Here is a 27686-nt window from a genome sequence, read left to right on the forward strand (position 1 = left end):
AAGTCACCCTGCATCCTCTTAGCATCCTCCTCACAGCTAACACTGCCACCCACCTTCGTGTCATCCGCAAACTTGGAGATGCTGCATTTAATTCCCTCATCCAAGTCATTAATATATATTGTAAACAACTGGGGTCCCAGCACTGAGCCTTGCGGTACCCCACTAGTCACCGCCTGCCATTCTGAAAAGGTCCCGTTTATTCCCACTCTTTGCTTCCTGTCTGCTAACCAATTCTCCACCCACACCAATACCTTACCCCCAATACCGTGTGCTTTAAGTTTGCACACTAATCTCCTGTGTGGGACCTTGTCAAAAGCCTTTTAAAAATCCAAATAAACCACATCCACTGGTTCTCCCCTATCCACTCTACTAGTTACATCCTCAAAAAATTCAAAAGATTCGTCATACATGATTTTCCTTTCACAAATCCATGCTGACTTTGTCCGATCATTTCACCGCTTTCCAAATGTGCTGTTATCACATCCTTGATAACTGACTCCAGCAGTTTCCCCACCACCGACGTTAGGCTAACCGGTCTATAATTTCCCGGTTTCTCTCTCCCTCCTTTTTTTAAAAAGTGGAGTTACATTAGCCACCCTCCAATCCTCAGGAACTAGTCCAGAATCTAACGAGTTTTGCAAAATTATCACTAATGCATCCACTATTTCTTGGGCTACTTCCTTAAGCACTCTGGGATGCAGACCATCTGGCCCTGGGGATTTATCTGCCTTCAATCCCTTCAATTTACCTAACACCACTTCCCTACTAACATGTATTCGCTCAGTTCCTCCATCTCACTGGACCCTCTGTCCCCTACTATTTCTGGAAGATTATTTATGTCCTCCTTAGTGAAGACAGAACCAAAGTAATTATTCAATTGGTCTGCCATGTCCTTGCTCCCCATAATCAATTCACCTGTTTCTGTCTGCAGGGGACCTACATTTGTCTTTACCAGTCTTTTCCTTTTTACATATCTATAAAAGCTTTTACAGTCCGTTTTTATGTTCCCTGCCAGTTTTCTCTCATAATCTTTTTTTCCCTTCCTAATTAAGCCCTTTGTCCTCCTCTGCTGAACTCTGAATTTCTCCCAGTCCTCAGGTGAGCCACTTTCTCTGGCTAATTTGTATGCTTCTTCTTTGGAATTGATACTATCCCTAATTTCTCTTGACAGCCACGGGTGCACTACCTTCCTTGATTTATTCTTTTGCCAAACTGGGATGAACAATTGTTGTAGCTTGTTTGGGTTATTGTGACTATAAGAGATGAGGAGAAGTATGTGCCATCCGATTAGGGTGGTCGAATTAAGGGGAGGTTTCTCTGGTGAGGGATACCAAGATTGGGCTTGGGGCTTTTGTTCGAGAGGAGATGAAGAGGGAAGACACAGAAGAGAAGAGGTCATAGGATTCAACCTGGAGCGGGACCGTGATTCAACGAATTCGGCGGCGAGATCGATTGAGAATCGGTGACTATGGAGAAACTTTGAGCCTCAACTTGTGCTACATTTCACTGTTTCATTAAAATGGGCCTTTTTTTGTTCTTTTCTTTACTAACCATTGAGTCAAATTAAGATTCATATATATAATCTTTTAACTGTATGCGGCGTACTCTCTGTTATTTCCTGGCACTAATGTCGGAGGTTGCCTTCCCTACACTTACGCAACCAGAATGTGTGTATACACCGTATATGTAATGTAAATGGATTTTGTGCTAAGACTTAGGTCCCATCCCCATGGCATCTCATTACACAGATACAAATATTCCAAAATCAGAAACACTTCCTGCCCCAAGCATTTCAGATAAGGGTTGCTCAACCGGTATTAAACTTTCCAAATAGTAATTTCATTGGGCAGTTCAGATCCAGCATGGTTTTCTGGTACTGATGCTGAGTGACATTATCCACCGACAGTGGCAGTTCAAATATTAATAAGTACCTTTCTGCTTCTTTCTTTTCCTTTTGCTGGAGCTGATCCTCTTCCAGCATACCTCCAAGTTGCTTGTAGTTATTTTTTGCGATTTGCAACAACCGCTCAAATTTCTCAATCTTCTTGTATGCTCTCACTGCATTGATAAACATGAGATATTGACTATTAGAAAGAACAATATTTTTCTAGAGTGTTTTGCTACAGGAATATAAAATGGAACAACACTGGAAAAAGAGCTTAAAATACCAATATTTAAGAAAAATAAATAGAAGAAATTTCATCCTGTGCTTTTAGCACTTCAAGGATAATATACTGAAGGCTACATATTACACTCAGCTACCAAAATTATTTTCTATTAAAAGATAACAGAGCCAGATTCTAACGGCAAAGCTCAAAGAACATACATTAATGTAGCACATTTTCAGTGTAATCTACTAAGGATATGTTTCAATAGGTATATTTAATGTCAGAGAAATGTATACAATATACATCCTGAAATTCTTTTTCTTCACAAACATCCACGAAAGCAGAGGAGTGCCCCAAAGAATGAATGAGTTAAAATGTTAGAACCTCACAGCCCGCTCCCCAGCTCCCCCTTCCCATGCAGAAACAACAGCAACACAACAATCCACTCACACCCCCCCACCCAGCAAAAAAGCATCAGCACCTTCCACCTAGCACTCAAGTACCCGACCGTTATAAACTCGATTTTCACTATTGGGATTTATCACTACAGAAAAGAAATGGCACAGTGAAGAGTTCATTAGTGCCACTGTGCATTGTGTGATGCTGTTTTACTCCTCTTCTCATGTTTCTTCTGCTTGAACCAAAAAAGGGATGTGCATCATGCTGACAGTCAATTCAACACTCTTGTGATACATTAAAATAGAGTTTAATTAACTGAACCAGTACCCACAAACATGGACATAAGATGCTAACTGAAAGAACTCAAATTTCATGATGGTTTGGAAGTTTAAATTCAGTTAATTAACTAAGTCTTCAAGGAGAAAATTAAGATGAAAAATGGGACCATGAAGTTGTCAGAGCAACTGATTTTGTTCACCCACTTCAGTATATGATTCAAAACCTCAAACCAAAGTGGATGACTCAGATTCATTCTGAAGTAGCCTTACAAGTTACTCCAGGGCAACTAGAGATGGAAAATCAATGCTAAACTTGCTGGTGATGTCCAAGTCTGAGGAATGAGTAAAAATAAACAGGGTGCTCATCACCTGGGTGTTTGCTCTGTGGAGAATTAAACTGGATCTTGCTGGAGCTATTTCAGGGTCTAAAACAAGAAGTGGGTATGAGAAGAAGGTAGAGGACGATATATAACCTGCAAAAAGTATTTTGTGGCCTTTCTTACAAAGTTGGCCAAAACTGCTTATACACTTTTTTTCCCCCTCCCTGTTCAACTGTCTACCTCTTCAAAAGAACTTGGAGAACAACAATCTACGATCTGCGCAGAATGTATCTCCTTCTGTTATTGTTACCATACACTGTACAGATTTATCCATTGCATAATGTCAAATACACAAACTTACTTCGAGCTTCCCTTCTCTGAGAAGGACAGTGGTTAATGCTGTCTTGATTATCCGTACTCCGTTCGCTACCATGTTGGTCAAAGAAACTGGGATTGTCTTTATTCAGCTCTTCATCTGAGACATTGTCTATGCCTCCTCCCAGGAGCTTAACAGCAGCCAGCTGGGAAAATCTACATTATACAAGTCAAATGGTTAGTTTGTGCTGAATTGGCCTCAAAAGACAGGAGAGAATTTCATGTACCACGCTAAGCTCGTCAAATTTATCAACTTTGCCTCCAACTTCCACCCTGCTCTTAAATTCACTAGGTCCATTTCTGACATCTCTTCCCCCTTTCTCGATCTCGCTGTCTCCATCTTTGATTGACCAGCATCCTTTATAAACCTACCAATACCCACGGATATCTTAACTATACCTTTCCCCATTTGTCTCCTGAAAAAAATGCTATTCCTTTTCTCAGTTCCCTTGTCTTTGCCTAATCTGTTCCCAGGATGGGGTGGAGACAAAGGAACTGAGAAAGGGCAGTAACATTTGTACAGGTGACAGGGATTAGAGAAGTCCTCCTTAACAGGGATAGAGTTCCTCTTACCCTCACCTACTACCTCCTGAGCCTCCACATCCAACACATCATTCTCTGCAACTTTACCATCTTTAGCAGGATCCTACCACCAAACCACAGGCAAGAGAAAATCTGCAGATGCCGGAAATCTGAGCAACACACACAAAATGCTGGAGGAACTCAGCAGGCCAGGCAGCATCTGTGGAAAAAAAGTACAGTCAACGTTTCAGGCCAAAACCCTTCAGCAGGATTGGAGAAAAAAAAGCTGGGGAGTGGATTTAAAAGGTGGGGGAGGGGATAGAGAACCACCAGGTGATAGGTGAAACCTGGAGGGGGAGGGATGAAGTAAACAGCTGGGGAGTTGATTGGTGAAAGAGACAGAAGGCCGTGGAAGAAAGAAAAAGGGGGAAGGAGCACCAGGGGGAGGTGATGGGTAGGCAAGTAGATGAGGTGAGAGAGGGAAAAGGGGATGGGAAATGGAGAAGGGGGTGGGGGGAAGGGGTTGGAGGGCACTACCGGAAGTTTGAGAAATTGAAGTTCATGCCATCGGGTTGGAGGCTACCCAAATGGAATATAAGGTGTTGTTCCTCCAACCCAAATGTGGCCTCAACACAAAAGTAGAGGAGGTCATGGGTGGACATATCAGAATGGGAATGGGAATTGGAATTAAAATAGGTGGCCACTGGGAGACCCCACTTGTTCTGGTGGACACAGCACAGATGCTCAGCAAAGCGATCTCCCAATCTATGTCAGGTCTCACCGATGTACAGAAGGTCACACGGGGAGCACCGAACACAGTAAATGACCCCAACAGACTCACAGGTGAAGTGTCACCTCACCTGGAAGGACTGTATAGGGCCCTGGATGATAGTGCAGGAGGAGGTTTAGGGCAGGAGTAGCACTTGTTCTGCTTGCAAAGGTAAGCCAGGGGGTGATCAGTGGGTGGGGGGGGGGAGCAAATGGACAAGGGAGTCACATAGGGAGTGATCGCTGCAGAAAGCAGAAAGTTGGGGGGGGGGTTGGAGGGAAAGATGTACTTGATGGTGGGATCCCGTTGGAGGTGGTGGAAGTTTGGAGAATTATGTGCTGGACGCGGAGGCTGGTGTGGTGGTAGGTGACCAGAAAACGTAGCTTTAATTACCCTTTCCCCCACTCTCAGCTTTCTGCAGGGATTACTCTCTCTCCGTGCTTCCCTTGCCCATTCATCTCTCCTCACTAATGTCCCTCCTGGCACATATCCCTTCAAATGACAGAAATGCTAGACCTGCCCATTCACCTCCTCCCTCACCTCCATTCGGGGCCCTAAACAATCCTTCCAGGTGAGGCAACACTTCACCTGAAAATCTGTTGGGGTTGTCTATTGTATCCAGTACTCCTGATGCAGCCTCATGAGACCCAAAGTAAACTGGGGGACTGCTTTGTCAAGCACCTCTGCTCCATCCCCCATAAACGGAATTTGCTGGTGGCCAATCATTTTAATTCCCATCTCCATTCTTGTACAAACATGTTGGTTCATGGTCTCCACTCCTACCACGATGAGACCACTCTCCGGGGGGGGGGGGAGGAGCAAATATTCCTCATATTCCATTTGGGAGGCTTCCACCTGATGGCATGTATATCAATTTCTCCTTCCGGCATTTTCTTTTCTTTTTTTCTCCTCCCCCTTCCCTCTTCTTCTATTCCTCACTCTGGCCTCTTACCTCTCTCAACTGCCCCCTAATGCCCCTCCCTCTTCACTTTCACACTCTCCTCTCCTATCAGTTTCCTTCTGTTCCAATCCTTTACCTTTCCCATCTACCTGACTTCACCAATCACTTCTAGCTTGTACTCCTTCCCCTCTCCCAGCCCCAGCCTTATAAACTGTCGTCTACCCCTTCCAGTCCTAACGAAATGTCTTGGCATTTGTTTATTCATTTCCACAGATGCTGCCTGACCTGCTGAGCTCCTCCAACATTTTGTGTGTGTTGCTCTGGATTTCCAGTATCTGCATAATCTCTGTATTTTAGAGAATTTCATCTGCAGTAAATGTATATCCGAATGCAATATAAATCTGTTATTAGATACACAGTTTTAAAATAAGGACCAAGAACAAATTTAAGGTCAGTAGAACTATAAAATCTGTTTCTAATTTCAGATGGCTCTTTGAAATATTCAGAGATTCTTTTTCACCAAGCTAAACGTTCGGATTTGGGATATTCTCCTTTTACCTCCAGATCAATTCAATTAACATTTCACAAAACAGTTGCTGGAACAAAAGAAGTTTACTGTGAGTGCTTTTAAATGGATTTTATATTAGAGGGGAATCCATACAGGCTCAACTTGTATCAGAAGACTGGTAGTAAGGGGCTGGTTATTTGTTTTACATAAAAACACACACTTAATGAGCAGCCCATTCCCTGTGTGTGACCTCAGCTGCTTCTTTTATTGACTGTATCCAGGGTAACAATCTGTTTAGCAGCACACCTTAGCATAAACACCATGAGGCTAACCACCTGGAGCCCTGCCAAAACTCCCAGTGCAAAATAACAACCCTTAATTATCTTGTCTGCAATGAGCACCTGCCACTGTCAGCGTCTGGAAAGGTCTGCCTGAGAGTGGCTTTCTCCAGGTAGAAAGAGGGAGTGTTTCCCTAGAGACCAGGCGTCATTCCCTGTTCTATTTGGCCATACATTTAAAAATACATCAGGGATCAAGAGCAACGACTTACTGAATGAACACCCCAGTCACTGGGCAGCACAGTGTTGCTGGGTTGCGGAGGAAAGCACGGTGACACAGCTAATAGATTCACTGCCTCACAGCGGCAGAGACTTCCTTTTCACCCTGACACTGGGCACTTTCCGTCTGCAGTTTGAACATCCACTCTGTGGCTGCGTGGGTTTCCTCTGTGTGCTCGTTTCCTCCAACATCTCAAAGGATGCAGGTTGGTAGGGAAATTGTCCCTACTGCATAGGTTGAGTGGGGAAATATGAGGGAAGATGATGAGAACACAGGGAGAATGAAAAAAAAGGAACTAATGTTAGTTTAGTGTAAATGTGTGGTTGATGGCTGGCACAGATTCGGTGGGCCAAAGGACCTGTTTCCATGATCGACATCTCTATGACTACAGGCCAGATCTGGTCTCTGCTGAACATATGATGGGTTATAGTGAAGGCTACAAGCCACTCACATTTCCATTCTCAGCATCGTGCTGTTCCCTCAAAATGGCCCTGCTCGGTAAAGCAGAAGTTCCAGTCCCTTAATGTTTCCTGAAAGCACAAGTTTTAACTATTTCTATAACCCCCTCCTTTACGTTATGCAAGAGTCTTATGGTATTAACCAAGGATTTTCAGAGTTACGGTCCACCATCACTTGAAATCCCATTTACAAAGACAGTACTTATACAGTAGCATGCAAAAGTTTGGGCACTCCAGTCAAAATTTCTGTTACTGTGAATAGCTAAATGAGTAAAAGATTACCTGATTTCCAAAAGGCATAAAGTTAAAGATGACACATTTCTTTAATATTTTAAGCAAGATTACTTTTTTTTAATTTCCATCTTTTACAGTTTCAAAATAACAAAAAAGGAAAAGTCTGGGCACCCTGCTTGGTCAGTACTTAGTAACACTCCCTTTGGCAAGTATCACAGCTTGTAAACACTTTTTGTAGCCAGCTAAGAGTCTTTCAATTCTTGTTTGGGGGATTTTCGCCCATGCTTTCTTGCAAAAGGCTTCTAGTTCTGTGAGATTCTTGGGCTGTCTTGCATGCACTGCTCTTTTGAGGTCTATCCACAGATTCATGATGATGTTTAGGTCGGGGGACTGTGAGGGCCAGGGCAAAACCTTCAGCTTGCACCTCTAGAGGTAGTCCATTGTGGATTTTGAGGTGTGTTTAGGTTCATTATCCTGTTGTAGAAGCCATCCTCTTTTCATCTTCAGCTTTTTTTTACAGACGGTGTGATGTTTGCTTCCAGAATTTGCTAGAATTTAATTCAATTCATTCTTCCCTCTACCAATGAAATGTTCCCCGTGCCACTGGCTGCAACAAAAGCACAAAGCATGATCGATCCACCCCTGTGTTTAACAATTGGAGAGGTGTTCTTTTCATGAAATTCTGCACCCTTTTTTCTCCAAACATATCTTTGCTCATTGCGGCCAAAAAGTTCTATTTTAACTTCATCAGTCCACAGGACTCGCTTCCAAAATGTATCAGGCTTCTTTAGATGTTCCTTTGCAAACTTCTGACGCTGAATTTTGTGGTGAGGACGCAGGAAAGGTTTTCTTCTGATGACTCTTCTATGAAGGTCATATTTGTGCAGGTGTCGCTGCACAGTAGAGCAGTACACCACCACTCCAGGGTCTGCTAAACCTTCTTGAAGGTCTTTCGCAGTCAAACGGGGGTTTTGATTTGCCTTTCTAGCAATCCTATGAGCAGTTCCCTCCGAAAGTTTTCTTGGTCTTCCAGACCTCAACTTGGCCTCCACCGTTCCTGTTAACTGCCATTTCTTAATTACATTATGAACTGAGGAAACGGCTACCTGAAAACGCTTTGCTATCTTCTTATAGGGTTCTCCGGCTTTGTGGGCATCATTTCTTTTCACTTGCAGACTGCTAGGCAGCTGGTTAGAGGATTCCATGCCTGCTGATTGTTGGGACAAGGTTTGAGGAGTCGGGGTATTTATAAAGCTTTGAAATTTGCATCACCTGGCCTTTCCTAACAATGACTGTGAACAAGCCATAGCTGTAACAAGCTAATTAAGTTCTGAGACCTTGGTAGAAGTTTTCTGAGAGCTCAAATCTCTTAGGGTGCCCAAACCTTTGCATGGTGCTCCTTCCTTTTTTTTCCCCACTCTAAAACTGTACAAAACATTATAATACACTAATCTTGCTTAAAATGTTGAAAAGAATGTTTCATCTTTAACTTCATGACTTTTGGAGATCAGTTCATCTTCTACTCACTTAGCTATTCACAGTAACAGAAATTTTAACCAAGGATGCCCAAACTTTTGCATGCCACTGTATATAATTTTAATTGATTAGGTATAATTTTTGTATAGTTTTTCCAGATTTTACTCAAGCCACTTCTTACAAATGTTGCCTTTTATGGTGAAAGTTTTTCTGTTAATTTGCAAAAATACTGGTGTAAAACAGAAATATTGAAAGCAGCACACACAAAATGCTGGAGGGACTCAGCACGTCAGACGGCATCTATGTTTATGAATAAACAGTCAACGTATCAGACAGAGGCCCTTCATCAGGACAAAATTTTGAAATGTGCTTCGTGTGGTTACAAATAATTCCACGCACCATTTGTGAATTTTCTCATTTCCATTTTAACTACGTAGCAGATTGAGCTTGCACTATAACTACCATCAATGAGGTATGTTAGCAGACTGCAATATACTATATTTCCTTTGAAATTTTGAACATAATAAAATATAACATACTAATAAATCAAACTGACTAAATATCCCATCTATGATATCTTCTGCAATATGGATGCTCCATTAGCAAGTCCAACCACAGCTCCAATTGCTGAAAACAGTCAGACAGGAGTTGCAGCTGGACGCACTTCCCTCAGGAATTGTCGTCATGGACATTGGAAATGTCCCTCTTCTCTCACATTGTGCAGGAATTATATTCTACTACCCTAATTCCCAGATCCTTCATCACCAGTTCAATATGAAGAGATGATAACATTTACCTGAGCACTACTCATCCTCCACACCAAAACCCATACTTGAATAACATGGTCAGTCCCAAGGTGACCATTCTCAACGTATCTGATGCTCCATTTATATCTACTCTCAGCAACGCTGCAGATGTTGCTCATCCCGCTGCTGCCTCCCGGCGGAGCAGATTCAGACTTCTCACAGTCACTCTTTTTGTACCTCACCCTTAACGATCCCACAAGGTCATTTCCCAAATTATTTGTATTTGTACTTATTTACTACATGGCATTTGTCTCTCACTATGTGGTCTCCTCTAATTCGGGGGAATTAAATGCAGAACATCTATACTCATCCGACAAGAGTTAAACTAAACTTCCTGTAACTTCAATTCTCTACACCACTTTATCTCCCCGTTCTTCACATCTTATGTTATTCCAAAGAAGGAACAACCCCTGATCCTTACTTTAGGAACATTACAGCATCCATCCTCCACACCAAGTTCAACAACAGCTTAAGGACTCTGCTATGGCCATTTACATCTCCTCTAACCCAATTTTTGTTTTTTTACTTCTCCCATTGCCACCTATTTTTGCTTGCACTAATATTTTTCACCTAATTTCTTAGATGGTTTGAAAGACAAGTTAATGAAGCCATCTATGTCAAACTGGAAAAACCCATCCCTGAACAGAGGGCTGGGGTACGACACCACCTATCAGACTTGCAGTGCAGTCCTAGCATCTCTACCCCGGTGTTTCCACAACAGTTCACATCTCCACCATACAAGGATAAGATTAATGACCCTCTCATTACCTCTACGACTCTTAATGACCCTCATGTGATTGGTATACCTTTAAGCAATTCACAGATAACACAGCAAGTCCAGTTGCCTTGATTTACTACTGCTGGATAAACAATGACCTGGATGACTAAGAACCTTCATTGACATCTAATTTCTTCTGCATTCTACCCTTAGTTCTTTCCTCCCTTCTGCACTTCCCCTGCATTTTAAACTTGATGTAAGTTCTGAATTTTTAAACTTTGAGGAAAGGTCACTGACTCCAAACATTAATTGTTTGCTCTATGTTGTCTCTGTACCTTCTGTCCTCATTACCTCTTAGCCACGTCCATCGGTGTCTCTTCAGCATCATTTTTAATATAGTGGTCTCCTCCCATTTCTATAAGCCATTGCAGGCAGCCAAGGTGACCTTGCCCAGCAGCTAAGAATTAGAATTGCAAGTGGCAGTCAGAAATATTTCAGTCCAGCCAATAAGAAAAAAGAAACATTTCAATTGGGTACAGGATTATTTGTTGCTCATGGTACTTCCATTATTGCAGCTTTTTCTTGTATATTACATCACTGGTATTCAAATCAACAATAAAGAAACTCATTGTTCATAGCCTGCAGATGAAAACTCTTCCAGCAAAGTTTTTGGAGAAACTCTGACAGAAGATGAATTTAAAACAAAAAATTGCAGGGTTGCTTTTGCTGCCTGGTAATTATTTTAAGACAGCTGTTTTCACATGCAGCTGAAGCCTCCCAATATCCAGCTAAAATATTAAGCAAATACAAATAACTGTTAACCCCAATTAAACTATTTACTGAACAGCCACGAGTGATTCTATCGTTTACAAAGAGGCCCTGTCATGTACGTAAACCTTACCTGTGTATGGCCTAGCAGAATAGGCACATTTTCCCACCCCACCCCACTACCCATCTTCATCATCCAGCATGCTTTTCTGACGAACCATCCCTATATGATAAACCTGCTGGCTAATACCCTCTCAGCACATGTCCTCAGTAATTCCAAAGCCAGCAACCTGCCTGTGAATACGCATAACTGATACATATCAGTAAGGTCTGTTCATTTAAAAGGACGAACTATATCTCCTACAGTAGCTCAAATATCCAACTGGATCTTCATCCAGGAATTAAAATTTCTCCTTTGTCCATTTTGTAAATGAATTAATTTATATCTGGTTTAGTATGAATGATTATAGGTTACATGATTGCACCAAAAAATAATAGAGACTGCTTGTTTCAATTTTCTATTACTTACCCGAGGAGAGAAGAATTGTTCTAACAACACCCTCACACACTCAAATGTGTACAGGAATAAGAAATGGCCCATCAGACCCTCAAGTCTACTCTGTCACATTGCCGACAAACAGGAGAAAATTTGCAGTTGCTGGAAATTCAAGCAACACACACAAAATGCTGAAGGAACTCAGCAGGCCAGGCAACATCTATGGAAAAAGAGTACAGGTGATGAGGCTAAACTCAGGTTGGAGGAGCAACACTTCATATACCGTCTAGGTAGTCTCCAGCCCCTTGGTATGAACATAGAATTCTCCAACTTCTGGTAATTCCCTCCCCCTCCCTTCTTCTATCCCTATGTCACTCTGCCCCCTCCCCCAGCTGCCTATCACCTCCCTCATGGTTCCTCCTCCTTCTACTACCCATTGTGTTTTCCCCTATTCCTTCTTCACCTTTCCTGCCTATCACCTCCCTGCTTCCCCTCCCCCACCCCTTTATCTTTCCCCTTACTGGTTTTTCCACCTGATACCTACCAGTCTTCTCCTTCCCACCCTCCCCCCACCTTCTTTATAGGACCTCTGCCCCTTCCCTCTACAGTCCTGACGAAGGGTTCCGGCCCGTAACATCGACTCATCGTTTCCACAGATGCTGCCCGACCTGCTGAGTTCCTCCAGCGTGTTGTGAGTGTTGCTTTGACCCCAGCATCTGCAGAGTATTTTGTGATTACGACCCAACACCTGCAGCCATCTATGTGACGAAATTCTAAATCTTCAGTAACCTGAGATTGTGTTACCTGATTTAATTCCTTAGTAATTTTGTCCTAATGTAAATTAGTTCTTGTTCTTGATGGGCTCACTGGAAGAAATAGTTTTTTTTACATATCTACCATTTCAAATTAGTTAACCACCTCAATCATACCAACACCCAATCTTTCAACCAATAGGGAGTGCTAGTTATAAACTGTCATAATACTGGTAGCCCACTTAGATCCCAGATAGTTTTAACCCCGTATACTTTTGAATTTGTACTGTATCCACTCCAGGACCAGTCTATCTTTCCCGAGCTTCAGTGACTGAAACTACGCATAATGCTGAGTTGGCAGTTGACTAATGGTCAGTACGAGTGAAGGATAACTTCTGTCACTTTTTAATTCTGATAGCATACCTACTTCATGTTTATGGTATCATATTAATTTCTGCATCGGTCAAATACCAATGAGGGAATTTCTCAGGTTATGGTACAGCAAGTTTATGTGAGAAGCCACACTAGTCCTGAAAATAAGCATTCATGCTGCTGTGGGAAGTAATTCACATTTAACTTGATTGACATCAATCATTAACATGCATGTCAAAAAGTTGGTCTGTCTGTTCATCCAAATGGAACAAACATCCAGATTATTCCCACAACAGTAAATTCTGAAATATTTCCCTGTGGGTCCTCTGCAACTGGAAGGAGGCCTTAGATACTTCACTTTCTTACTAGAACTGACAAACTGTTAAGATGCCCTGATACGCCACACACTAAGAATATACATATCCGTGCATTAATAATGTACACAAGTCTTGCTTCAGTATTTAGTATAGAATAGTTTAAGCTACAAATAGTGATAAGTCTTTTCTTCTGTTAAGATCGCTCTTAAGAATTAGTGAAGCATGCATTTAGGTAACAAAATGTATGGAGTTCCTTTGAGTTATTTCAGTCAGGCAATGCTAAAAATACCTTGTTCTTACTTTATCATTGTGTCAGTTCCATGGAATGAAATCAAAATAAAAATATTTCAAAATATAAACTTTGTTATTACTCTACTACTTGAACCAAATCTGGCTAGGATCTTTATGTCCTCATTGTCCACGGGAATGGTACCAGAGGATTGGAGGGAGGCGAATGTTGTCCCCTTGTCCAAAAAAGGCAGTAGGGATAATCCAGGTAATTATAGACCAGTGAGCTTTACGTCTGTGGTGGGAAAGCTGTTGGAAAAGATACTTAGAGATAGGATCTCTGGGCATTTAGAGAATCATGGTCTGATCAGGGACAGTCAGCATGGCTTTGTGAAGGGCAGATCATGTCTAACAAGCCTGATATTCGAGTTCTTTGAGGAGGTGACCAGGCATATAGATGAGGGTAGTGCAGTGGATGTGATCTATATGGATTTTAGTAAGGCATTTGACAAGGTTCCACACTGTAGGCTTATTCAGAAAGTCAGAAGGCATGGGATCCAGGGAAGTTTGGCCAAGTGGATTCAGAATTGGCTTGCCTGCAGAAGGCAGAGGGTCATGGTGGAGGGAGTACATTCAGATTGGAGGATTGTGACTACTGATGTTCCACAAGGATCTGTTCTGGGACCTCTACTTTTCGTGATTTTTATTAACGACCTGGACGTGAGGGTAGAAGGGTGGGTTGGCAAGTTTGCAGACAACACAAAGGTTGGTGGTGTTGTAGATAGTGTAGAGGATTGTCAAAGATTGCAGACAGACATTGATAGGATGCAGAAGTGGGCTGAGAAGTGGCAGATGGAGTTCAACCCGGAGAAGTGTGAGGTGGTACACTTTGGAAGGACAAGCTCCAAGGCAGAGTACAAAGTAAATGGCAGGGATATTTGGCAGTATGGAGGAGCAGAGGGATCTCAGGGTACATGTCCACAGATCCCTGAAAGTTGCCTCACCGGTGAATAGGGTAGTTAAGAAAGCTTATGGGGTGTTAGCTTTCATAAGTCGAGGGATAGAGTTTAAGAGTCGCGATGTAATGTGGCAGCTCTATAAAACTCTGGTTAGGCCACACTTGGAGTACTGTGTCCAGTTCTGGTCACCTCACTATAGGAAGGATGTGGAAGCATTGGAAAGGGTACAGAGGAGATTTACCAGGATGCTGCCTGGTTTAGAAAGTATGCATTATGATCAGAGATTAAGGGAGCTAGGGCTTTACTCTTTGGAGAGAAGGAGGATGAGAGGAGACAAGATAGAGGTGTACAAGATAATAAGAGGAATAGATAGAATGGATAGCCAGCGCCTCTTCCCCAGGGCACCACTGCTCAATACAAGAGGACATGGCTTTAAGGTAAGGGCTTTAGAGGAAGGTTTTTTTTACTCAGAGAGTGGTTGGTGCGTGGAATGCACTGCCTGATTCAGTGGTGGAGGCAGATACAGTAGTGAAGTTTAAGAGACTACTAGACAGGTATATGGAGGAATTTAAGGTGGGGGCTTATATGGGAGGCAGGGTTTGAGGGTCGGCACAACATTGTGGGCCGAAGGGCCTGTACTGTGCTGTACTATTCTATGTTCTATTCTATAAGGATAGTGAAAGAATTCATCTCAGAATTAATCTACACTACTTCTATCCAAGTAATGCGAGGTGCTGATGATGTCTGTTGAAATGGTAAATGCTTGCTTCTTGAATTCCACATCCAGTGCTCCAACCAGGACACATACCCCATCTCTGGCTGTGTCCTTAGAATCTACGCAAATCAGCTGGCAAGGGTCTTTGGGGACATTTCTAACCTCTCCTTGCTTCAATCTGAGGTTCCCAGCTGCTTCAAGACAACTACAATTCCAGTACCTAAAAAAAACAAGACAATTACTTCCACCTATTGGCTCTTACACCCACCATCATATTATGCTTCAAGAAGCTGGTCATGACATGCATTAACCGCAACCTCCCAGACACCTCCCATTAAGGTCATGCTCTTTTCTCGCTGCTGCCATCAGGAAGGAGGTACAGGGGCCTTAGGTCCCACACCACCAGGTTCAGGAACAGTTATTCCCTTTCAGCTATCATGTCCTGAACCAGTGTAGATAACTTCACTCACCTCAACAATGAACTGCTTCCACAACCCAAGAACTCATATTCAAGGACTCTACAACTCACGTTCTCTGTACTATTTATTTTTTTTTAACTATTATTATTTATTTATTTATTTTACAGTTTGCCCTCTTGCACATTGGGTGTTTGTCAGTCTTTGTGTAGTTTTTCATTGATTTTATTGCACTTCTTTGTTCTACTGCAAATGCCTGCAAGAAAATAAATCTCAGGGTAGTATATGGTGACATATATGTACTTTGAAAATAAATTTACGACGAACACTTCCGGGTCATCAAGGGAATGGCGGCGTAAGGAAAAGGTCTCTCGACAAAAAAGAAGGTAAACTGCCCCAAAATCGAATTTAGACAAATACTTAATATTGCATAACTATACTAATAAAAGGGGCAAGGATGATGTCTAAGAACAAGAATAAAAAGACCGCTTCGAAGGCTGATAAACAAAGAGATGCAGCAAGGCGACGGGCCTAGCTCCCCCACAGCAAGCCAGGACGGAGATAATGAGGAGGAATCAGTGACTCTGTCTTTGATTCTCAGAGAGATTCGCGAGTTCCGACAAGATAACAGCAAACAGCTGGAAGATATTAAAGGAGAAATAGTAAAAACTAACTCACAGATAGATGAAGCCGAAGTGAGGATTGTTGGAATTGAAGAGAAGCTACAAAACGCCGAGGAAGTGATAGCAGAAATGCTGAAGCTACAAGACCAGCTCCAGTGGAAACTAATAGATCAAGAAGGCCGCTCGAGAAGGGAAAATGTGAGGATCTACGGAGTTCCCGAAGGAAAACCCGGATTGATGATTCCCTTCGTGGAGAAGCTGCTTAGAGAGAACCTTGATATACCGGCCGCAAAAGACCTACAGATAGAAAGGGCTCACCGCGCGTTGGCACCACAGCCTCCGGCAGGCGCCCAGCCCAGATCGATTCTGATCAGATTTCTCAGTTACAGAACGAAGGAAGAGGTGCTTAAAAGAGCATGGCAAAAGAAAGGTTTCATGTGGAACAACTGCAAAATCAGTTTAGACCACGACTACGCACCGGGGATTCTTGCCAGACGGAAAGAATATACGGAAACATGGAGAGTCCTGAAGGAAAACAACATCAGATTCCAGACCCTGTATCCAGCTCGGCTGAGAGTCTTTTACGACGAAGGGACAAAAACTTACGCTACAGTGGAGGAGGCAACGTCGGACCTGGCGGACCGGGGACTACCTATTAAAGTTATCACCCAACCGGAGTCGCTACTGGAGAGGATTCGGCAGAAGTCGTGGCAGTTAGTGGGGCGAGGACGCTCCACTCGAACCAGAGTGTCAAACTACAAGGAAAAGCTGCAAATATTCAGAGGCAAATGTACAGAGAATACAGATTAATTAAGAGAAATGACTGAAAAGAGTAAATCAGACTTAAAAGTAAAATGAAAACTGGTAACTGAAAATAAACTAGGCGGAATAACTTGAATGATAGCAATATGGTCGAGACATAAATAGGAGAAAATTCTCTATGATTATTCAAACTGCTGAGGGCCCTCTAACACAGGGTGAAGATAGAGGTTATCCCTCTGAACTGAGGCGGGTCGGTGCTCAGGCCTCACTCTGGGAAGTCGGGAAAATTTTTCAAATGTTATACGTTCAGAAATGTCTAGGGTGTGGTTATATGTCTTGGTTTACTGTTGAGAAGGGATTGCTTACTGTTTGGTTAGAAAAGGAGAGTGCTTTTTTTCTACTAGAGAAAAATGCAAACTGAATTGGTAAAAATAATTTCCTATAATGTTAATGGGGTTTTGAATCCATTTAAAAGAAATAAGATTATGTCTAAATTGAAAAAAGTGAGGGCACAAATAGCTTTCCTCCAGGAAACACATATGAGCCAATCTGAACATGGAAAATTAAAAAGAATGGGCTTTAAGCATGTATTTTATTCATCATATAAATTGAGTCACAAAAGAGGGGTAGCTACTTTAATATCAAGTACTCTTAATTATGAACATATTTCAGAGACTAGAGACAAAGAAGGATGGTTTGTAAAAATCACAGGAAGAATAGAAGGTACAGAAATAACATTGCTGAATGTTTATGCTCCTCCAGGTAGTGAATGGTCATTTTATAGACACATTTTTGACCTAATGGTCAGTTCTCGAGGGGTAGTAATTTGTGGAGGGGATTTTAATATTAGATTAAATCCTATATTAGATTCTTCAAGAATAGTTACTCAGAATAAACCTCTGACTCGGAAAGTGAATTCATTGATGGAGGAGTTGGGAATTATAGATGTCTGGAGGGAATTACACCCTACTAGTAAAGATTATACATATTACTCTTTCTCTCATTCAGCCTATTCAAGGATAGGCTATTTCTTTATCTTTAATACAGATAGACTCAGGATAAAAAACTGTAATATTGCAACAATTGATCTGTCGGATCATAGCCCAGTCTCTATGTCTCTAATCCTGGAAAGGAAAATGAGGAAAACACTATGGAGGCTAAACTCACATATACTCAATAACCCGAAAGTAATGGAGAGATTAAGGGGAGAAATCAAAGAATATCTAGACCTTAATGACACGGGAGAAACATCACCAGTGATTTTATGGGATACATTGAAAGCTGTACTGAGAGGGAAAATTATTTCCATTACTACTCACATGAAAAAAATCAATGCACAAAAATTAGCAGACCTTCAAGGAAAATTAAAACAACTTCAAGTTGTAGATAGCAACAAAAGTAATTCAAATCGAAAACAGGAAATTAGGAAATTGCAAAGTGAAATTGATGATATTTATACGTTGGAAACTCAAAGAAATTTTCTTTACCTGAGACAAAAGAATTATGAAGTAGGAGGTAAATCAGCTAGATTATTAGCATATAAATTACGAAAACAACAAGCAGACAATACAATTCATAAAATAAAGAATCCAAAGACAAAGCTTGTGGAGAGTACAATAGGGAAAATTCAAGAGAGTTTTGAAACATATTATCGAGAGCTGTACTCCCAACCCCGGGCCCCCAATGAGCCCTATATAGACAGTGTATTGAATTTTTTAGATCTACCTAAACTTACAGATTTACAAAATGAAAGTTTATTAGAACCAGTAACTGTCAAAGAACTGAACGTGGCCATCTCTAGGTTAAAGGCTGGAAAGTCCCCGGGTTCTGATGGGTTTACCTCAGAGTGGTACGTCCCTGAAGACACAGTTAGCCCCATTACTACTTAACACCTTTAATTGGATCTTGCAGAGAGGAGAAACTCCACCTTCCTGGAGAGAAGCGATTATTTCAGTTATTCCTAAAGAGGGTAAAGATAAACTAGAATGTGGCAATTATCGGCCAATTAGTGTTCTTAATTTAGATTACAAACTATTTACATCTATATTAGCGCGCAGATTGGAAAAGCTTTTACCTGGCCTAATCCATTTAGACCAGACTGGATTTATTCAACAAAGACAAACACAGGACAACATAAGGAGAACTCTGCACATATTAGAACAGGTTAATAAGAACGAGACAGAGACAATGGTAGTAGGATTGGACGCTGAGAAAGCTTTTGATTCGGTTAGTTGGGCATTCCTATACAGAGCGTTAGGAAGATTCGGCTTTCAAGAAAGGTTTATTAAAGTAATTCAGACTCTATATGACAGCCCTACAGCCCGAATTAAGATAAATGGGGACCTCTCTGACTCCTTCATTTTAGAGAGAGGCACTAGACAGGGATGCCCAATTTCTCCTCTCCTTTTTGCGCTATATATTGAACCACTTGCCCAACTAATAAGACAGAGCGAAATCGTAAAAGGTATCAAGGTGGCAGAGATTGAACAGAAAGTGGCGTTATTCGCAGATGATGTTTTGGTCTATCTGAGTGAACCAGAAAAATCATTTATAGGATTGTTTACACTGTTGGATGACTTTGGGAAAATATCAGGTTATAAAATAAATGTAAAGAAAACGCAGGTTATGACCCTAAATTATACACCATCCAAAAAATTGCAGGATACATACGATCTTAAGTGGGAAGCTAAATCATTAAAATATTTAGGAATAACCCTGCCGAAGGATCTTTCAACACTGTCACAGGTAAATTATGGGCCATTAATCTCAGAGATAAAAGCAGATATGCATAGATGGAATCTTATCCCCTTTTTAAGTTTAAATTCAAGGATAAATACTATAAAAATGAATATTCTTCCTCGGTTATTATATCTTTTCCGTACTTTACCAGTGGAGGTGGATGATAATCAATTCAGGGAATGGGACAAATGGATTTCCCGCTTCAGTTGGCAAGGAAGGAAACCTAGAATTCGATATAACACCTTACAGTTAGGGAAGGAAGGAGGAGGTATTGTTCTTCCTTGCCTGAGAAATTATTTTTATGCCTCACAGATAACCCCTCTGTTATATTGGTGTAATAGGGAATATAAGGCTAGATGGAAGGAAATAGAATTTGGATTAGTTGACAGTTTTCCTCTTTAGGCCTCAATAGCTGACAAAGGATTGATGGCCCAGTTGAAAAAATTTAATAATGCTTGGATAAATCTTACATTAAAAGTATGGCAGAAGGTGGTTAATTCATGTGGAATTAATAACATGTTAAAACTCTTTAGATGGTGTGCATATGATACCGAATTCCTTCCCAACAGAGGAGATAAAAGATTTGAGCTATGGATAAAGGAAGGTCTTACAACCTACCTCTCATTTATAGATAAAAGAGTATTACAAAGTTTCCAAATCCTGCAGGACAAACATGGCCTAGAACATAATGACTTTTTTAGGTACCTTCAAATACGAAACTATGTTAACCAGAGTTGTAGATATACAGACCTATCAACAGTAGAATTAGAATTTTTCAAGATTCTGAATTCGGCTTGCAGTTCAATAACTAGTAAATCAGTTTCTCGCCTATATAATGCACTCTCCCATGCTAAAAATGTAAATACACTGTATATTAAAGAGAAGTGGGAGAAAGAAGCGGGGTTGGTACTTTCAGAGGAGGCTTGGGGGAAAATCTGCAGCTTTCAACGGTCCTCGAGTAATTCTTTGACTTAGAGAGAACATTGTTGGAAAAACATTATAAGATACTTCAAGACCCCATATCAGGAAAAATATAAAGATACAAATGTGATGTGTTGGAGAAGGTGCGGCTCCAAGGAGGCAAATCATTTTCATATTTTCTGGGATTGCCCTAAATTAAGTCTATTTTGGGAAGGTATTCATAGAACATTAGTTAAGGTACTTAGGTCCCAGATACCTCTGAACTTTGAGACGCTCTATTTGAGGCATGTATTGTTCCTTGAACAGAAGGAAGATATAAAGTTGCTGCAGGCCATCTTAGCGGCAAGTAAGAAATCAATCACTAGAAAATGGCTAAATCCAATACCACCTACATTAGAAGATTGGTACGAAATTATCTTGGAAATATTTAAAATGGAAAAGTTGACTTACTCCCTGAGAACTCAAAAAGAAACATTTTATCAAATCTGGAATAAATGGATTGAATATATAACCCCAATGCGAGCAGACTTTAGATGACTCTCCTAATGATTTATATTGCTCTTCTCATCAACACAGTAATATTGCTAACGTAAGCACCCCTAGTCTAAATGTTTGTGTTTTTTTTGGAAAATAGAGAATTAACACAAGTAAAGGGAAAGATTTGGGAAAGGGATAAAAAAAAAATGAAAAAATTAAGTAAATAAGTACATAGGGATTGGATAATTATGTCTGCGGGCAGGAACAAGCACGAACAAATTGGGATATAAACACCTACAATGGTTGGTATATAGGCTTGTATGCAACATTTTGGACCAGTGGAAATGGTCCAGAAGGGTTGTATGGAAACTATTATTACCATTTTTCTTAACAACTAATTTCATTACTTAGCCTAATAGGTTAGATTTACCACAGTACATAATTATCTATTTAAATGTTTATTTTCCTTTTATATCATCTCAATGTGTACTTAAGAATGTATAAATAATTGTAGTTTTATACATAAAAAAAGTGGAAAAGGTTATATGTGTGAAAAAAGTACATGATAATTGTGAATTCCTTATCCAAATAAAAATAAAATTAAAAAAAAAGAAAAATGGCTAGGCCACAGGTGAATTTAAAAGAGCTAGTATCTTAAAAATAATAAATAATATAAGAGAAAGAATGCAATGAGCTGCTCAGACCCCTTTGCCTACCCCTCTATTCAGTACTTTCACTGTTCTTTTATCTCAGCAGCACCTTCCTGCAATAATCACATATTATTTGATATAAAAAGGATAAAAATAAAATGAATAAGATTGCAAAGTAATGTTTGGATCGTTTTCATCTTGCTCCCAAAATTATTTCTGCCTTAGCAACATCCCCAAAGCACAAAGAGCACACATTCCGAATTAATGTAAAAATTTGCACTTCACCCAACCTCAGCCACCTTCAAGTTACTTCAGTGACAATCTTGTTGAACAGTGGGCAGATTTTAGCCGAATAGACTTTCTTGATCAATTTAGTATTTTGGGTGGCTTGTATCCTCACCAATCAGCACAAAAATAAAGGTTGCAGAACTAAAAGCCCTGTGATAATGATCTTGCAGTAAGCAACAATTGACCAAAATGATTTTTATTGACAACTCATGTTGTTGGACAAAGGATGGTGGCTGACCTTTATGCATGGGTGTGGAGCCTTTATTATCTCGCTCGTTGATGTTAATAACTCCGGATTCCACTAGCTGTCGCAGAGCCTCGAGATCTCCTTTGAAAGCACTCACATGAGCTGGAAATGCAAGATCTGAAAATGGTACCAAAAAGGAAAAGATTACCTGCAAACATGATTTTAAACATTTGAGAAAATATCACCTTGCCCACTTAGCGATTACCTTTTGGATTTTTTTTCCTCTGAAGAACGTACACTCTCCTCCTTATCATGTCATGCACACACTTCAGCTACTCCTGCATCCCCAAACTCTTGCCCACTGTTCCAGTACCTCAACACACACTCCCTCTGCTCCTGTTGTGTAACACATGCCTACTGTTACCATCAATCATTCACTTCGCATACTTTCTTCATCATCTTGGTGATCCCGCTCGTGTTCCACAGCTGCAATATACTGTACTATGTTGTCCTTGTAGAACCTCTTTGCAAGGTCGTTGGGGGTTTCACCTTGGTCATTCCTCGCTGTCAATATATGTGTCGTGCTTACTCCTTGACAGATAAGAAACTTAAAGCAGTGCAGATGTCCCTCCATTGCCGCAAGATGAGCTACAATACAAAGGGCAAAGAAAGGTACAATATAACCTTATTGCCTGGAAAATAACACAAATAAATTATTGTAGAAATAATGTTATATGTAATAAAGCGTGCAATGATCCTTTGTATTTTAACACCATAGTTGTTTTTGTTTGGCAAAATTTAACTTGGATTGGTTGTGGCAGAGATTTTCTGAGAAAGCTGATGCGAGTCACTCAGGATTTCTGTCTGCCTTACACAATGAGGAGGAGAAGATGGCGGTGCGGCGGCAGTATGCGTGGTCACTTCGGTGGTGATGTCTGTAATCTGTCAAGTAGGAGACGGTGCACAATTCTGATTTGATGGAGACAGGCGTGAGAGCACGGAGGAACATCTGGAAAACTTCTGAAATGCCCACTTCGCTGCCGCTGCTATTGTGTGGTAACCGGAATCTCCGGAGCAGACGGCCCCGAAATCCTCGGCTTTGCTTGTTTCAGCGGCCGGGGTGAGGTCGAAGGCGCTCGGCAGGGGATGGCGCTCGGGAGGCTGGTCGGAAGCTCGAAGTTTTTCGATGGATGGACTCAGTGTCAGCTGTGGTCGGCTGCTTCCAAGGCATCAGCAAGTTGACGGTTCCTGGAGGTTTATGGCAGGGAGTTTCTCCCTTTTGCTGCCTGCTATCGGGGACTCGGGAGTCGATCGACTCGGGACTTTGAGACTTCTTTTTTACTCTGCCCATGGTCTGTTCTTCATCAAAATATGGTATTGCTTTGCACTGCTGTAACTATATGTTATAATTATGTGGTTCTGTCAGTGCTAGTCTTTGGTTTGTCCTGTTTTCTGTGATATAACTCCGGAGAAACATTGTATCATTTCTTAATGCATGTATGCATTTCTAAATGACAATAAAAGAGGACTGAGTGCTCTCATAATCTAATCTAATTCAGATTCTTAGTTTTTTTTTCTCTCTTTGTGCCTTTAGTGGTTTGAACCTCAACAATAGCATTTGTTATTTCTGACAGGGCCACATTAATGAGGCATTTCCTCCCCAAAAAAAAAAGGTGAGCATGCAGAGTAGACCAATCCTGGTTTCAGTTGGAAAGCAAAGAAAATCCAATGCCCACATTGACATTTTAAACTTCAACACACTGCTCTTAAACCTCACACAGTTAAATATCTGTTCAGCAGCTCAAAGGACCAGCGCCATTTGTAGGGATCACTAACTAGTTATGGCTTAGCTTCTGGTCTGCCAACTATTATGAGCTTTTGGAGAGAATAATCTGATTAGGGATAGTCCCTATGGTTTTGTCAAGGGTAGTTCATGCTTTATGAGCCTGACTGAATTCTTTGAGGATGTAACAAAACACATTGATGAAGGTAGAGCAGTGGATGTAGTGCATATGGATTTCAGTAAGTCATTTGATAAGGTTCCCCGTTCAAGGCTCCTTCAGAAAGTAAGGAGGCATGGGATGCAAGGAGACCTTGCTTTGTGGATCCAGAATTGGCTTGACCACAAAAGGTCAAGGGTGGTTGTGGATGGTTCATATTCTGCATGGAGGATGGTGACCAGTGGTGTTCTGCAGGGATCTGTTCTGGGACCCCTCCTCTTTGTGATTTTTATAAATAACCTGGATGAAGAAGTAGAAGGGTGGGTTAGTAAGTTTGCTGATGACACAGAGGTTGGGGCTGTTGTGGATAGTCTGGAGGGTTGTCAGAGTTTACAGTGGGACATCAATAGGATGCAGAACTGGGCTGATAAGTGGCAGATGGAGTTCAATCCAGATAAGTGTGAAGTGGTTCATTTTGGTAGGTCAAATTTGAAGACAGAATAGAATATTAATAATAAGACACTTGACAGTGTGGAGAATCTGAGAGATCTTGGGGTCCGTGTCCATGGGACATTCAAAGCTGCTGCGCAGGTTGACAGTGTTGTTAAGAAAGCTTATGGTGTGTTGGCATTCATCGACCATGAGATTGCGTTCAAGAGCTGAGAGATAATGTTACAGCTATATAAGACTTTGGTCAGACCCCACAGAGTACTGTGCTCAGTTCTGGTCACCCTACTACAGGAAAGATGTAGATACTATAGAGAGTGCAGAGGAAATTTACAAGGATGTTGGCTGGATTGGAGGGAGTAACTTATGAGAACAAGTTGAGTGAACTTGGCCTTCTCTCCTTGGAGTGACAGAGGATGAAAGGTGACCTGATAGAGGTGTAGAAGATGATAAGGGGCATTGACCGTGTGGATAGTCAAAGGCTTTTTCCCAGGGCTGAAATTGCTAACATGAGGGGGCACAGTTTTAAGGTGCTTGGAACCGAGGGGATGCCAGGGTAAGTTTTTCCACACAGAGTGTGGGGGGTGCGTGGAATGCACTGCTGGTGACGGTGGTGGAGGTAGATACAATGTTTTTTTACCAGCCTGTTGGATAGGTACATGGAGCTTAGAAAAATAGAGGGCTATGTGCTAGGGAAATTCTAGACAGTTTCTAGAGTAGGTTATATGGTTGGCATAACATTGTGGGCCGAAGGGCCTGTAATGTGCTGTAGATTTCTATGTTCCATCCACACACTATTTTGCAGGTGATGCACATCAGTACAGCTTAATGCCAAAAGTAACAGGTGTCACATTCCTGTCAATGCCTTGTGCAAATATTGGCAATGATTCATGCAGATCATTACACTGCGCCCTGCCAGCCTTCACTTCGAGTTAGTGAGTTCTCCCAGTTATGTTTGAAGCAATCAGGCAATCCAAACAGTGGCTACTGGGTGACAAAAATAGCCTTTATCAATGTCATAAACCCATGAACTTATGTACATGATGAAAGCCATGCCAGCACATGATCTGTCATTAAGTACACCACTGGCAGAGGATGGAGATCAGGGTGACAGGTGCTGATGATGGTCCAGCGATCCCCGTGGTCAAGGACAGAGGTCAGTGGGCCCAAAGGATGAAGGCCTCTGACCACCCCCCAAGTTCGGTGAGTTCGGTGAATTTCCATGCCCCTCCTTACCCCTGCAATGCTGGGGCCAATTGTACTGTACCCTAATCCTAATCTGAACGCTGCAACTTGGCCTCAGCGTCCCAATAGGTCCAGCAATCATCCAATGGACTATAATCAGCCACTGATGTTAAAATTATAAGACAAGTGCAAAGAAGACTTAGAAGCACGCTGCGAGGACTTGAGGGAAAGGCTGGGCAGGCTATATTACCTGGTACGTGGGGGACAGAGTGGAGACCTCATAGAGGTGAATAAAATCATGAGGAACCTAGAAAGAGCAATTGCACATAGTTCTCTGTCCCAGGGAACTTGAATCAGAAACTAGAAGGCAAAGGTCTAAGATCAGAAGAGGAAAAACTTAAAAAGGACCTGTGGGCCAACTTCTTTATTCAAGGGTAGTGCCTACATGGAATAAGATGCCAGAAAACGAAGTGGAAACAGGTGCAATAACAATATTAATATGACAAGTATGTGAACAGAAAAGGCTTAGAGGGATATTAGCCGAAGTTACTAATTTATGTTAGTACAGACAAGTGGGGTTGAAGTGTCTTTTTCTTTGCTGTATGACTCTAACAGCAGGAATAAGGGAAAGACGGGAAAGGCAGAAACTAGACAGATCATTTCTGCCCAAACTGTTCATGAAGGACTCACGAAATGAAAGACAATTTACAATACCTAGCATTCCCATTCACTAACAGTCTCACCCCTTACTTTCTTTCACAAAATATAATGCCAAAAGATAAAATCACAACATTCCATTTTGCTACAAAGTTACTTCTTGACTGCTGTAAATTTCCTTAGTCTGGTTTCTCTGTAATTTGCCTCTCGGTTTGTTTACACATTGCTAAGTGGTTGCAACCTGGCTAGTGGAAAGGTCCTGCAGGTGTGGTTGAAATCATTGGTTTGGCTGCGCTGTCACGAAGCTTTGGAGAATTGTTGCTGTGCACTTTAGATGCAGTCACAGTGCCATGGTGATGGAGGAAATGAATATGTAGGTTATCAAGCCAGCTATTTTGTTCTATATGGTATCAAGCTTTTTGAGTGCTGCTAGATATTATAATTTCTGACTTGTATATGCCAGTGGTGTACTTAATGACAGTTCAAGTGGAAGAGGGAGATGAATCAATCACCCACAGCATTACCATTCCTTGACCTGTTCTCTTATCCACACCTCCTGTGCAGCTGGTCCAGTTAAATTTCAACTCATTTTCATGCTGGGCTGTAGGATCTGTATCATATCACTGAACATCAAATAGAGAAAGTTGGATTCTCTCAATGGAGATTGTCACAGTCCAACAATGTACCAGATGGTAGGTCTGTTGGTCATCGGAAATTGTCCCATGATTAGGCTAGGATTAAATCAGGGGATTGCTGGGAGACACAGCCCGAAGGGCATATTCCGCACTGTATCTCAATAAAAAGTAAAATTAAAAACGTGCTTTTGACAAAAGCCTTACAGATTAAATTGTAGTTGAATGACTTCATATTTGATTGGCACTTGTGAGAATTGAGCATTTCTTACCAGTGGCAACTACCTATGTCTGAGAGATTAAAGCAGTTGCATACCTGGTAAGTTCCCATCCTGATCCACTTCATCCACATCTGCTCCCCACCTGACCAGAAGTTGCAAGCAGCCCAGCCTTCCATGGAAGGCAGCGTAGTGAACTGCCCTCCAACTGTTTTTATCGGCCGGATTAGTATCCTGAGTATAAACAAATAGAAAAAAAGTTGACTTATAGCTCCGAAATCAGTAAATGCAGACTGTGTGTTGTATGTGTATTCATACCCCAAATTCATGATAAAATAAAATAATATAGGGCTTTCCACTTTGGTCAGTATTCAAATTATCCAATCCATTTTAATGTCTCAATGTAAATTTAATTCAGCAATAACAAAAGCAAATAATTTCATCTGTTTTTATTATTATCTCTATGGTGTAAGTTTGTCTTTCCATTCAGATTTTTGATATTTATTC

General features: G+C 41.3%; 1 protein-coding gene across 2 annotated transcripts in view; it reads right to left on the minus strand.

The window, feature by feature from the left end:
• Positions 1-27686, minus strand: part of LOC134349008 (ankyrin repeat domain-containing protein 42-like) — a 43781-nt gene that overhangs the window by 10713 nt on the left and 5382 nt on the right. Inside the window, exons 5-10 of one of the 2 annotated variants that reach the window (XM_063052844.1) lie at positions 27278-27413; positions 22548-22748; positions 22152-22277; positions 10782-10887; positions 3467-3636; positions 1932-2058 (exon numbers count right to left, since the gene is read on the minus strand). In XM_063052844.1, the coding sequence (XP_062908914.1) occupies positions 1932-2058; positions 3467-3636; positions 10782-10887; positions 22152-22277; positions 22548-22748; positions 27278-27413 (866 nt within the window). Of the gene's footprint in view, positions 1-1931; positions 2059-3466; positions 3637-10781; positions 10888-11847; positions 11915-22151; positions 22278-22547; positions 22749-27277; positions 27414-27686 lie in introns of those variants that run through there. The other variant, XM_063052845.1, reaches the window with a different exon arrangement.

The sequence above is a fragment of the Mobula hypostoma genome, chromosome 7 (genome assembly GCF_963921235.1).
Source record: "Mobula hypostoma chromosome 7, sMobHyp1.1, whole genome shotgun sequence".
Lineage (NCBI taxonomy): Eukaryota > Metazoa > Chordata > Chondrichthyes > Myliobatiformes > Myliobatidae > Mobula > Mobula hypostoma.